Source organism: Dunckerocampus dactyliophorus, chromosome 21 (genome assembly GCF_027744805.1).
Source record: "Dunckerocampus dactyliophorus isolate RoL2022-P2 chromosome 21, RoL_Ddac_1.1, whole genome shotgun sequence".
Classification (NCBI taxonomy): domain Eukaryota; kingdom Metazoa; phylum Chordata; class Actinopteri; order Syngnathiformes; family Syngnathidae; genus Dunckerocampus; species Dunckerocampus dactyliophorus.
The window spans coordinates 5,408,705-5,422,315 of NC_072839.1; the positions used below are offsets into that span (position 1 = coordinate 5,408,705).

General features: G+C 42.0%; 1 protein-coding gene across 5 annotated transcripts in view; it reads left to right on the forward strand.

The window, feature by feature from the left end:
* The window catches only part of cntnap2a (contactin associated protein 2a), a 297,333-nt gene that overhangs the window by 92,884 nt on the left and 190,838 nt on the right, over positions 1-13,611 (forward strand). For 4 of the 5 annotated variants that reach the window (XM_054765349.1, XM_054765351.1, XM_054765353.1 and 1 more), the window contains one exon: positions 9,750-9,860. In XM_054765349.1, the coding sequence (XP_054621324.1) occupies positions 9,750-9,860 (111 nt within the window). Of the gene's footprint in view, positions 1-9,347; positions 9,454-9,749; positions 9,861-13,611 lie in introns of those variants that run through there. The other variant, XM_054765354.1, reaches the window with a different exon arrangement.

Genomic DNA, 13,611 nt, shown 5'->3' on the forward strand with positions numbered 1-13,611 from the left:
AAAAAACATGTAAGACATAATAAAGACTCTCACATGGTAGCACTGATCTGTCCAGTACTTCCTGCGGTGGCTATTGTCTCAATGTGATATTACTGACACCTAGTGACCAGTGTAGAATGCTGCATATCATTTGAATGCGTCTCTGAATGCCTTATATTTGTATTTTTGTTCTTCTGATCATTTTTACGCTGGAAAATATTTAGTTAAGACAAAAAGTGTATAAAATGTACTTAAATATGCATATTGTTCAATAAACATAGGCCGTATTCAACCACGAAACAGCATGATTTACTAATGAACACACTTAGAAAAAATGTGAGAGTGAAGGACAGAAATTGAAAGCACAAAGTGGTGAAGGATTACTGTATCGCATCCAACAACGTAACATTAAGGTGCGAGACAGAAGGACACAAATGTTCCAACGCTAGCACACAAGTGAGCTACAGTCGCATTTTAATAGCAACAACATGCTAGGTCAGCCTAGCCGCTGAAGAAAAACAAAATGAGGATGATGAACCTTAGGGCACCCATGTATGTAGCCGACTGACGGATAGTTGGCAGGGCTCCAAGATTTATTTTAAGATATGTAGCGAAGCCTGCTTTATTATGAAGCTGCCCCTCATGAGTTATGCTGTTTAATTATTATTTTTAGTGTTTCCCGTGGTGCACAACTACCTACCTCACCATGTTGTTCCAGGGATACGTCTGTAAACATGTTCTTTTTGTTACAGTTGAGGTTTAGTGGCAGAACATTTAAGTTAGTGGTGCATCAAAACAACAAACCATCTGTAACGGCAATTAGAGAGGCTCTTTCGATGCGGTGGAACATCTGTTAATTTGTGTCCTGGCTTGTCTATACCTTTTTTGGAAAAACCACTTGGGAGTTGCTGTCGTGCGGCTCCAGGTGTACAGGTCAGCACGCGTATGTGGCTGATTGCTAATTAGCAAGTGTCCGTTCGCACACGTCTATGCGTATACTGTGACCCTGCAAACAGGGAAAACAAGTTTTTAAACACTTCTGACAGGCCTAACTTTGACCTGAAGTCTTTGGATTGTAAATGGAGATAGGAGTGATGTTTTTTTTGCACAAACTGGTTTTGCAGCAAGAAGAGTGTCTGTTTTGAGGTCTGCAAAGGCGATGGCCACTAAGCTGCAGTGATGTGCCGTCAAGGCCAGCAAAACCTTCTCTCCTTTGTTCCGTGAAATTGTTTTAATTTCTTCCCGACACACTATCTTCATTTCATTGTACGTTTTAGGCTGCATTGCTTCCGGTAGACAAATTTGGCCAATCAAATTTCAGCTTCTATGTGTTTCCATGTCAATCTAATCTGCCCAGGGCCTTCAGAATCAGTAGTGCTGGCCCATGTCACTTAAAGTCCGTTAGCAATGGGACTGTTTCTTTAACCAATCATATTTTAGATTCGCCTACGATAACGTTAACATTTTTCCGTCCTCTGATTGGTTGATCAGAGCAAAGCCAAGCCAAGAATTGACAAGCGATTCCCACACAAGAAGACCCACAATGGTGTGTTATTTTTGGTGCATATCAGCCAGTGTGTAAATCAAGTTGTGCCTGTTGGCAGCTATTTGTTCTCCTCTACTTTCTTACGCTCCTTGGTTTTACTCTTTATTCTTATTGGTTCTACTTGTGAGCTTTGTGAGCCCTGTGTGCCTGTTAATTCCTGTCACGTCATAAAGTAGAAAACCTCCGCTGGAGATCAGAAAATAATAACAGAGATGGACCCATTTATGCATAAAAATGAAAAAGAAGGTCATTTCAAGGGGGGCAAAAATACAATTTGGTCAAAGACCTCTGCATCTGCTCCAAACATGAATATGATTAAAAAATATCAAATATATAAATAAAATCCAATGGAAAACAGGCTGCTTCCAGCAGAAAGCACAGATGGAGAGACTCGCCTAGCTTGCGGAGAGTCAGTCTGTACCTCTGTGCAGCTGCTGGCACTTTTGACAACTTTCACTGTTCATGACCACGGTCCAGGAAAAAAACAGCCCCCAGGTCCCCAAACTTGAGCAGTCTGTGCTGTCAAGAGTGCAGACTTGACAGCGTTATGCTACTGTCATTAAATAATGATGGCGGTGTTGTCGTTGGTCTGCCAAAGAATGTTTTTGACCCTTTTATTCATGCCTGCTTTTTGAACACGTTCTCATTGTGTTTTTTGTGAATTATGCATTTATACAAAGAAGTTGGAGCTAATATATGAAAACCCCTTTTTGTATAGTTGCAGTAGCAATTTCAGTCGGGGCCAGCAACTACTTCTTTGCTGGCCTAAGCACTGTCAGACTCACTGACCACCATTTACAATTTAGATTCTAGTGTTTGTTCCATGAAATTGTATTCATTTTTTCCCAACAGCTTATTATCTTCATTTCGTAGCGTGCACTGCTTTTTTGGATGATCAGATTTCAGCTTCCATGTGTTACCATGTCAATATAATCTGCCCAGGGCCTTCAGAATCAGTATTGCTGGCCCCTTGTCACTTAAACACCACTGGCAAAGGGGATGTTTCTTTAGCCAATCAGATTTCTTATTCACCTCACTCGCTGGCCTACAATAACGTCAGCATTTTTCCGTCCTCTGATTGGTTGATCAGAGCAAAACTGTTTCTCAAGCCACGTTACGCCTGAATGAGTAGGAGGAATTGAGAAAAGAAATTGACATCTCTGGTTTTTGTCATGTTTTAAGAAAAATATTGACTCTGAACTGCTCCAGATGATTGCAGTTTAGAGGTTAGGACTTGTGTGAACCCTTTATCACCTAGCTATTCTAGTTACGCTTGTTACGTTTGGCGTCAAATTTACAAGAATTGCTGTTGGAAGTTGAAATGAAAGTCAGGCATATCGATGTCAGTGAATTAGAAGATGAATGGGATAAGTGAGTATCCTGCGTGTCGGAGACATGGTGCTTAGAGATAGTTGTTTTTGTAAGTGGCTGGCAATTATCACAGGGCGGCATGGCTCAGGTGTTCAGGTGGTTGTCTCCCAACCTAAAACTTGCTGGTTCGGTCCAAGTACCCTTGGCCAAGATACAGAACCCCCAGTTGCTTCTGATGCTGCGTCATCAGTAGATAAATGTGTAACACTGTCAAAGCGCTTTGAGTACCTTGAAGGTAAAATAGCGCTATACAAGTGAAAGTCAATGTATCATATTATTATTATTATTATTATCGTTATTTTTTAACAATATTGGCCTTCACGGTGTCTTTCTGGCCGGTTAAGTCCCCACGGAAGGCCCAGGTGCCAAATGCACCGCCCGCCACATTTAAAGCCCAAATTTATCTTGACGTACCAAACAGACTTGAGTCTCTCACCAATGTGAAGTCATTTAAACCGTAGCCAAACCCGCCGTGGCTCGACTTGACACATTCCCTGCTTGCGATATCCCCACATCCGTGTTATTTACCTGACTCACTGTGTCAATAAGACAGCCATTTCCCTTTGCCTTCAATTTCTCTCTTCGTTCTATCGCCTCCTATTTGGCTTTCCTTTCGTTTATTGTGCACAAAACTATCCGTCGGTTGCTCTCAGGGGGGAACGGATGACATTTACGCTTGGATATTGTCGCCATTTACTTGACCCAAAGTGCCTAAACATACAGAATCCTTATTTGCACTTGGGACATGGGCAAATATCAAGGAGTCATCGTTGAACACTTACCTGTATGAATGCATCAGAACCCCCAGAAGCATTTCTGTAGTAATAGTCTGGAATCCTTGGTAGTTGTATTGCACTGGGTACACCAACAAGATCAGCAAATCATCGCAAAAGCCACGTGTCTTTAGAATGTCGGAACAAGTCATGCCAAGCTGAAATATCAGGGAAAAAATTGTGTTTGGCAGAATAGTAGCCCTGTTAAACTGTCAATCACTATTGACTTTCAGATCAGTTTACGTGGAACAGAGACAAACTACATCAATCCGATCTGAGACAGAACGTTTAACCCAATTAGAAACTGTTCAACATGAATTTTAAGAGGTGGCAATGGCTACTGTTTTCACAAGCATTTTTTCAAGCATTTTTTGTCAGCTCTATGTGTGTGGTATTGAACATTGAGCCACCTCAAGAATGGTCCCTTAGATTGAAAAGCATTGGGAAACTATTATTTTGGTCCATACTCCGAATAAACAACATTTTTCTCTACATGTACAAGGTCTACATGGTTACATCGCAAGTGTTTGTCAGCTAGTTGGCTCAGCTGGCAGCACCGCAGATTCATGGTGCTGGCGATCGGCGTTCAAATCCCGCTCAGACCACATGGCGTCGTTGGGGATATGCCTTTTGTCTAGAAAAACACAAGCTTCCTTGCTGTTTCTCCAGGTGGAGAGTCTATTGTGATCATCACAGTCGAAACAACATTGCGAGTGTTTGTCAGCTAGTTGGCTCTGCTGCCAGCACAGTGGATTCATGGTGCAGGCAATTTGGGTTCAAATCCCACTCAGAACAAATGTTCTCCATTGGTCTAGAAAAAGACAAGCTTCCGTGTTGTGGCATCCAGCTACATGTACTTGTTTTGTCTAGAAAAAGACAAATGGCTTCCTTGCCATTTCTCCAGGTCCAGCACGTGAACGGCAGGTATGACAATTCACATATCCATGCTACTGGTGACGTGTCAATGGAACTGCTTGTTCAGTGCGTTTTAGCAGGAGAGGCATGATACTTGAAATTCGGCAAGGCATGCGCTGATCTCGGACTGTTTGCTTGTTTTTGACATTTGCCCATTTAAGAGCTTGTGGTTTGAATGGTGCTCGGCTTTCAGAAAAATGCTTTTGTTGAGCTGTTGGTTGATGTTCTTCTGGTTACGAGAATGTGTATACTGGGGCAAATGTGTAACCGTTACTGTAGCGACACAGAAGCAACCCCCTGCCCGCTGGACTGGGGGTCTGGCGGTTTTGAAAGGTTAATGCACTTCTAATTAGTAGCCTTTGTTGCTTTTTGGGGGTGTTTTTTTTTTTTAGCTTAATTTAAGAGGGAAGAAGAAAGTAGAAAACAAAAATTAACAAGATGCCTGCGGGAGGAGCATAGGATGAGGACATAGTCGCCTTTTAATGAATTTGACCTACAATGGGGGCTATTTTTGTCCCTTGTGGACTTTGCTTAAAGCTGCAAGCGGCGTTGAATGGACCTTGAAAATCATCCTGTTTTGCTGGACAATATATCGTCCCATGTGGACTTTTGTGTAGAGCTGTCCACCATATTCACCGTAATCCATCCAAAGAGTCCTACACAATCCACCATAAACCAACTATTTAAACGACAGATAACGAGGCACGTCATGCATAATTAATGAGGGAAGGCTATGTGGTCCCACACACGTATGGCACAGCCCAAATCTGTTCGCAAACCATCGTCTGCCCACCTGTCTAGTATCTGTGGTTTGAATTTGGGCTCATTTGCTCAAAGTTTGTCGGTGGAGTTTGTCAAAAAAATGAATCCTGAAACTGCGAAATGATCGGTTCTAACCAAAATAGTCAGCTTCCTGTGTGTTTTCGAACACGGGTTATGCTGACTCCACCAGATTTCATGTCGATCCGTGAAACCGGTGGCAGGTTACAGGGGCAAATGTCACAAAAAAGTGAATTTTTGTGCATGTTTAGTACCCCAAACAGGCTAGGAAAAACGGATACTTTGCACACTCTGTGCTCGGGCCCTAATACTGATGCTGATACATGAAAATATACTTATTACAATAAACAGCAACAGCAATAACACTGCATGCTCATGAGCAATTTAGCTTGCTTTAAGAGAGTACAGACAGAGAAAATATAGTACAAAGAGCAATAACAAAAGACCAAAATGCCTAAATTCTACTCATCCTTCCCTAAGGCTCTCTCTCCCTCTACGCTACAGTGCATGACGTTTGTATCATATTTTCAACATCCTTGGTCCAAGTACGTGTTCATATCTTAGCTGATTAAATCTTATATTCCAAAATAGACTCCAAGGTAGTGCAAATATAATTTAAATAAAATATGTGCAGCAAACCCCAAACGACTGTGCCAGAGACCTCATTACTTTATCTGTGCGGGTTCGTCAGAACCGGCAGAGAAAATGTGGACTTCCTCTCCGTGAAGGACACTGCAGACTATTTCTCACACAAAAAAACATTATTGAGCTTCTGTGCTCTTTTGTATATAAATATATATATATATATTTTTTTTTTACTCCGCCAGTGCACTTTTGACACAGAGTAATATGTCAAAACAGCCGACTGGCCGTGCACTCTGCACACACACCCCCACACACACACACAAACACGATGCAAACAATTGTCTCCCTGCTAAATCGGACTCTCACACATTGGTGCACGCAACATGATGGGCCATGAGCGCTATTGACTCCATCTGCTTGGTCTGACAGACCACATTTCACTCCACATGGAAGCTAATATACTGGAAGAAATGTTTCCTTGCTTTGTGTGTTTATATCAGTGTGATAAGAAAAACTATTTATGCTGCTGCTTCCTTTTGTGGCGACTTGACGGTACCCCCCCCCCCCCCCCCCACTCGTGGCTTATCCACAATTCAGAGGTGTGGATTCGACTCACGCGACTTGGACTCGAGTGGCAATTTTGATGACTTTTGACTCGACCATAAAAGACCTGCTACTCGACTTGGACTTTTGTGCTCTGATTGCCACAAATATGTCTTGGTTTTCGTACGTCCAGCCAAACAGTGTGCCTAACAAACTCGTCAAAAGCCCAAACAATCCACACATTGGTGACTCAGTCCGTGTGAAGAGTGGAGAATAGTTCTTTTCGAGGCAATTCTCTTTAATACCGTATATTCCGAACTATAAACAACACCTCTTTCATACTTTGGTTGGTCCTGTGACTTATAATCAGGTGTGACGTATACATCCGAGTAAATAAATAATTTAACATGTTTTTAAATGTTAACACATGCTGACTGACATGAACCGAGGAGTCAACATTGCCGTCGACAACCACGAGCTAGGGTAATGACACAAAGGATGAAGAGTGCTATCAGTTCAGTGATGTGGAATGGGATTGGGAGCTTGGTGAACTTGCTTTCGGGTAAGTTAATTAAGTTGTTATGTTAGTTTAGCTTATTCAACCTCCCAGGTATGTTCTTTATGCTCTTGTGTAGCTGAATAACTGTTAATGTGGTACGTTAACATACCGGACACCTATTCAGCCTGTTCTGTGTGCTATTGTGTGGTGGAATAACTTGCCTTTCCAGATTAAAGGTCTGTGCTTGGCCTTGAGTTTTGTGAAATACGTTTCTAAATAAACGCCACTTATAGTCCACAGCAATTTTCTTTTCTCTTCGTGATGCATTTTTTTTGACAGATAGTCGGGAAAATCTGGTATGTGTCTGCGGGTGGTTTATTTGTTCACAGTGCCGCACAGAGAACAGTGAACAGCTCTGTGTCTGTCTCCTTCCTTCCTCCGATGAGGCGTTCAAGCGCATTGCGTATTTTTTAACTTTTTTTTTTTTATTCAGGACGGCTGCAAAAAAAAAAAAAAAAAGGTTGTCCGAACTTTCATTACAAAGATGACAAACTTGAATTCAAGAAAACTCGTAGCAAAGTACGAAGTTAGTGTCTGTTCCAACTGGGTTGTAACGTTAAAGGCTCCCAAGGTAACACAGGTTGCAGGGGGAATGGTTTAACAGAGACACATAGCTGATAGCGAGCTTGGCCAGTGTGTGTAATGATGATTGTACCTGCTGCTGAAGTTTACGAGGAGGTTCAAGTGGGCATGTATGTACCCTAATCATCCGCTCTTTGAAGTTAACTTCGCCATTCACATGTACTTCTTCATATGACTGCACCTCGCACATTCAAGGAAACCAACTGACCCCTGCATGAGCAAGCACTTTGGCGACGGAGGCAAGGAAATACCGTTAAATCCACGACTCAATGTAGAGCACGGGAGAGCAGCACAATTCCGAATGCACGTTTTTAAATTACATTTGCAGGCGAAGGATGTTTTTTGTGTGTGTTGGGGGATTAAAGTGTGAAATGGCACGCTTTGTGCTTTGGGGAGTTTGTAACTGTTTTCAAAATGCAATTTGTCTCCACATTATCATGTTTCCTGCTTGAAAGCTTGTTTATCAGACACAGTGCACATTGGGACAGATGCTTGACTGAAAAGGCAGGCCCCCTTTTTTGAAGGCTTTGTAAAATGATTAAGGAATAATGAAACAGATTAGAGGCTTGCATTCTGTACTCAGGAGAATTTTGTCGTCTTCCGTACGGGAAAAAATAATGCACAGTCACTGGGGAAATTTATGAAAACAATATGCTATAGCAGCTATGAAGTTATGTTGAATTATTTCACGCTTTATCAAATGCTATTTCATTATGCTCCGTTTTGATTGACAGTGCGAGTTTATAAACAATTCTGCACCATTTTTCTTCTATTTTTCAAATTATTCTACTTTCGTTGTTTGCTAACCAGTGCCGCATTCCTCCCGCATTCCTGTCCATACATAAAAATGTTCAGCTCATGCAGGAATGGTGTGTTATCCAAAAATATTTCCCGAAAAATTCCCATGTTTTCTGCAATTCCGCATTTTCCGTGAGCTTTTTTTCCATTGAAAATGAATCGGAAAGTTCCATATTTCGCACATTTCTCAACCGATTCAAGCCGTGCCATAGACTAAATGCTCAAATAATTTGTGACAGTTTTAGCGAAGAAGGCTTAGAAAAAAAGAGATATTCAGGAAGTGTTGGCAGTGTTTACATATGGATTGTATATCCATCCATCCATCTTCTATGCCGCTTAACTTCATTAGGGTCGCGGGTATGCTGGAGCCTATCCCAGCTGACGTTGGGCGTGAGGTGGGGCACACCCTGGACTGGGCGCCAGCCAATCATTCACACTCACATTCACACCTGTGGGCAATTTAGAGTAATGAACCTAACATATATGTTTTTGGAATGATAACCCACGCACGCACATGCAAACTCCACACAGAGATGCCCGACGGAGATCCAGGCTGTGTGGCCACCATGCTCAAGTCATTTAGTGGCTCTGTAAACAGTTTTATGCTGCGCCGTGTGGTGTGGGAGGCTCCTTTGATGCATTGATCAGCGGCTCCACAAATGCCCATGTTTTAATGCACTGCCTGCCTGCCTGCGTGCTTGAACGATATACGAGCCTCTAGCTAGGTGGCAGCAGTGCTCAAGCTAATCAACAGGCTTTCCTGGTAGAAGAAGAGGTTCAGGAAGTGCTGGCAATGTTTACATAAGGATTGGATAATAAAGAACATCACAGGGAATACACAGGCCTGACTCAATAGTTGACTTAAATTAATCAATAAATGCAGTAGGTGACGCCTTTGATGGTAGTCTTCTGTGTAGTGTTCCCGCTGCCATTTGTTGTGTGCTAGGGGCTAGCATGCTAGCTGTTAGCTTGCTTTTTCTTGGTGCAGTGATAACATGCAAGTGATCATAATGTTATGGCTGGTAGGTTTATATGACTTTATTTCTCATCTCATCTCAAGATAAATGTGTGATTTTCAAACCTTGTTTTGCCAGTTCACAGAGCTCACCCATGTTTTGCATGCAAATTGGAAAGTTTCACGTTGCAATGAATTGAAGTGTTTATGACTGGTGGTGTTTCATTGTTGCAGCAATATCATTTGCAAATCCTCCCTTTTTTTTCATCTCATCATGTCCGCACGTCTGTCTTTTCCCTAATTCCCTCCTTCATATTCTATTTTCTGTCTCCCTGGGTCATCGTATCGTTTCTGTCTCCACAGCAAAATGCGATGAGCCTCTGGCCTCTCCTTTGCCGCACACAGCCTTCACCAGCTCATCTGTCTTCTCAAATGGATATGCACCCGGCTATGCCAAGCTCAACAGGAGAGGAGGTAAGGCTCTCAAACACACAAACGCACGCAGAGGAACAACACACTCCTATGCCATCTATATGCTTATGTAATCAATATTTACTGACTATGTTTTGGCTTTTAAGTAGAAAGGAAACGAAGGGGGAGCTCATTGGCAGCTGCACGAGTGCGTGAGGGCTCTATCTTTTTGCTTTGTTTCATCCAAACTCCTTTGGGATGAATGGAAGCCTTTTGGGAGCCTGCATGTGCAAGTTTAAGTGCAGCACGTCTGGCCACGGTGGGGGGATTGTCGCACCAGACAATAACACAAATAATGTGCTTAAAATATCAACCAAAGCAAATGACTTACTCTCATGTTGATAGATCTACTGTATTCCACAAGACAGCAGCAATAGAACCAATGTTGCAATAGTGGTAAGGAGCAAACGGAATAGCAGAACCAACTTACAGCGCATGTAGAGGTACATAAGGTAAGAGGCAGCTGCATGATATTTCAAATACAGCATCAGCCTTTTTGTGGAGTTAGTTAAAACATCAGGGGGTTGCCTACAGCCATTACAGCTGTTTTGACCCAGAAATATAGGAAACTACAGGAAATTCATTCAATAGAGGCGTTAATTGGAGCAATTGGTGACTATTGTGACGTTAGTGTCACGCAGAACCACTTTCAGTATTGAAAAACATCTTTTATGCCCTTCAATTTGATGTCAACTTCCTCGAAATTGATTTAAATATAAAAATAAAAAAAAAAACAACTTTAAATTGAGTTTAATGGCTTGGATTCTATTTTAAGCATGGCCCTTTTTGTCTTTGCACATGTTTACGACCTTTAAAGACTCCAGTGCCCTCCTGAAGTCCTGGAACAGTGAGCACACTTCCTTTACTTTTCCGTATTTTGTTTGAACCCACCTATTTTTCATGTGCGCAAAAGCATTGGAACATGTGACTGACCATGTGTTTTGATGCCCAGGTGTGTCCTCGTGCATTACTTAATAAATAGCATTGAAAATATACACTCAGTTTCAGGTTAGGTAGTGTCACGCTCCTTGAGTTAGCCCGTGTGACAGTTTGGTTTATGTTCACTTTTATGCCTCGGTCCTGGTTTTATGCTCTTATTTTGGTAGCTCTTCCTGTTTTGCCTGGTCTGTGTCTGCCTGCTTTTTCCTTTTATCTCTCGCACCTGCTGCTAATTTGAGCTTTCCTTCTATTTAGTTCAGGTGCGCGCTTCTTAGTTTGGTCGTTGCATTGTCTCGTGACGCTACTGCTAACCTGTCTTTGTTGAATCCCTGCCGCTGCACTGCCGGTATTATTGAAGGATACTTTTTTACCTGCTTTTGGCTCTCTGCATTCTGGGGTCGTCGCCACAGCACCACAATGCCAAGACGTGACAGGTCGGCTAGATTTTGCCTGCGTATACTGCATTACGAGGTGAAAACAACAACCGAGAGAGCTGTGCATGGGGGGGGAAAAAACGAGCAATTTTGAAATGAGAGAAGATGAAAAATCAATCAGAATCATTGCACAAACATTGGTGACAGCCAGTACAACAATTTGGAATGTCCTGAAGAAGAAAGAACCCACAGGTGTAGTAAGTAACAGATGCCAAACAGGTAGACCAAGGAAAACATAAGTTGATGGCGGAGACATTGTGAGAGCTGTGAAGAAAGACCCTGAAACATCAGCAACAAGGTATTGAAGGTATTGCTATCTGCTGTTCATGGAAGAACACAAGTACAGTGGCTACACCAGAAGATGCTAACCACTCATTAGCAGGAATAATGGGAAGGCCAAGCTGGAATTTGCCAAAATGTATGGAGATGAGCCTCAAAAATGCATCAGCCCATAAAACCTTTGTCTCCGTTAATACTTGTGGAGGGCACTGTATTATGAACTCTAGCAAAACATGACCTAAATTAACCTACTGGGTTCATAACTTAAAAAAAAGACCACATTACCAAACCAGTACACTTTCAGTCGTCCATCTGAAAGATGTTTTAACAAAAAAATGTGAACTCCTCAAAAGCACGGACAAGGCTGTTTCAAGGATTACCTCCTCTTGAATACCTAGAAAAGGATGGGGAGAGGAAGGTTATTAAAGCGATGGACTTCTTAAAAAGACACTTGAGAGGTACTGGTTGAAAAACACACCAGTCTTGCTGGTTCAATTATTCGGTGGACACTGAAAAATGAGATCATTACCCGTTATGACGGTGTCTGTGTATGGCCATGAGGTAAAAGCTGGAATGTCCTAATTTCTGCAAGGCCGTATGAAAGATTTTCGACAGTGCATTCATACTTCATGCATGCGACAGAAAATGGTCTTAAAGATCACATATCTGCAGATGGGAGGGGGGTCCCTCTGAGCAGCACTGCCAAGGAGGCACAAAATCAATGATACATGCTGCTTTTATTAGGCCGGGCTTGTGGATTCTGACAGCTATTAACAGGGGCTAGCACAAAATTGGGCCCCCCACCTCACCCGAAACCCACCCCCACGCCCCCCATGCACACACGCTGTAGTCTATCCTTAAATTGTTTAGCTGTGTTTTGTGAATTATGATTAGGATTAAAACCACGGTGTTTCTTTGAAAGCAGCTTTCTTTCCAACTCTTGTTAACTCTCCCATTTTCTTCTCCGAGGGGCCGTCTGATATTCTGATATTCCAGGTCGTCTTATATTCCTGTCAGTATTAAAGGTGGGAGCCAAGCAGACCCTTACATATGAAACCAAGCTTATTCACGGATATTATCTACCTCCACAAAGGTCTGAAAGTCAGCCACTGTCCCCTTTTGCTGAGCCAGACTGACGGCAGCGGCCCCCTGCTCGCGCTTACGAGCAGTGAAAAGAGCAAAGTTACTACGAGGAAAATGGTGGAATTCATAGCGTTAAGAGACGAGCCGTTTTCGATAGCCGTGAACTTTTATTTTTGGTAAGAGTCTCAAATCAGGTCTGCAGTGTAACCTTTTCGTTTATATTTATGAGAACTACTGCATGTGGAGTTAAACAAGTTTGTATTGTTTCATGGGTATTGTTCAATGTTTTTCAACAAAATAAGATGGGAATATTGACATGTATTCTGTCAGTTATTTAAAAAAACAAATCAAGATTGAATCGGCTTTTTAAAGTTTGATGATCGGCCAGAAAATTGGAATTTGTACAACATGGTATTTCAGAACTGAAAAGGTATCAAAGCGTTTCACCATCGATGGTCACGAGATTGGAAAATGCTGTGGCATGTAACGTGTTTTTCAGTGAACGTAAAAAAATGTACTGCCAAATTTTGCCTCGGTTTGCGTACATTTTCCGTTTATGGCACGCGTCTCGTCGCGTTTCGACTGAGACAGACTTTCTTGATCCACAAGGGAGTATCTGCAATTGAGTATCTCAATGTGTTTTTCTTCCTCTACTGCAATTGAGTATCTCAATTGCAGTAGAGGAAGAAAAACACTCTTACATAAAATGCAGTGCGATATGAGTAAAATAAAAAGAATATACCATAAACAAGATTTGCATATTTACAAATAGTGTGTAAAAAATATAACTAAATGCAAGTAAACGTACATTTTATACAAGGGAGGGCAGACAGTACAGCGTAATAATGTTGTGAATTATCTTTTACAGACAGGTGAGGTATTTTAGAGTTAGATGGCGTGTAGAATGAATGAAGTCCTGTAGCGTTTACTGTGGGGACAGAACTGGAGGAGTCTATTGGAAAATGAGCTTTGCTGCCCCTATATTGGTGGTCCATGATGGAAAGCAGTTTGTCCGGTGT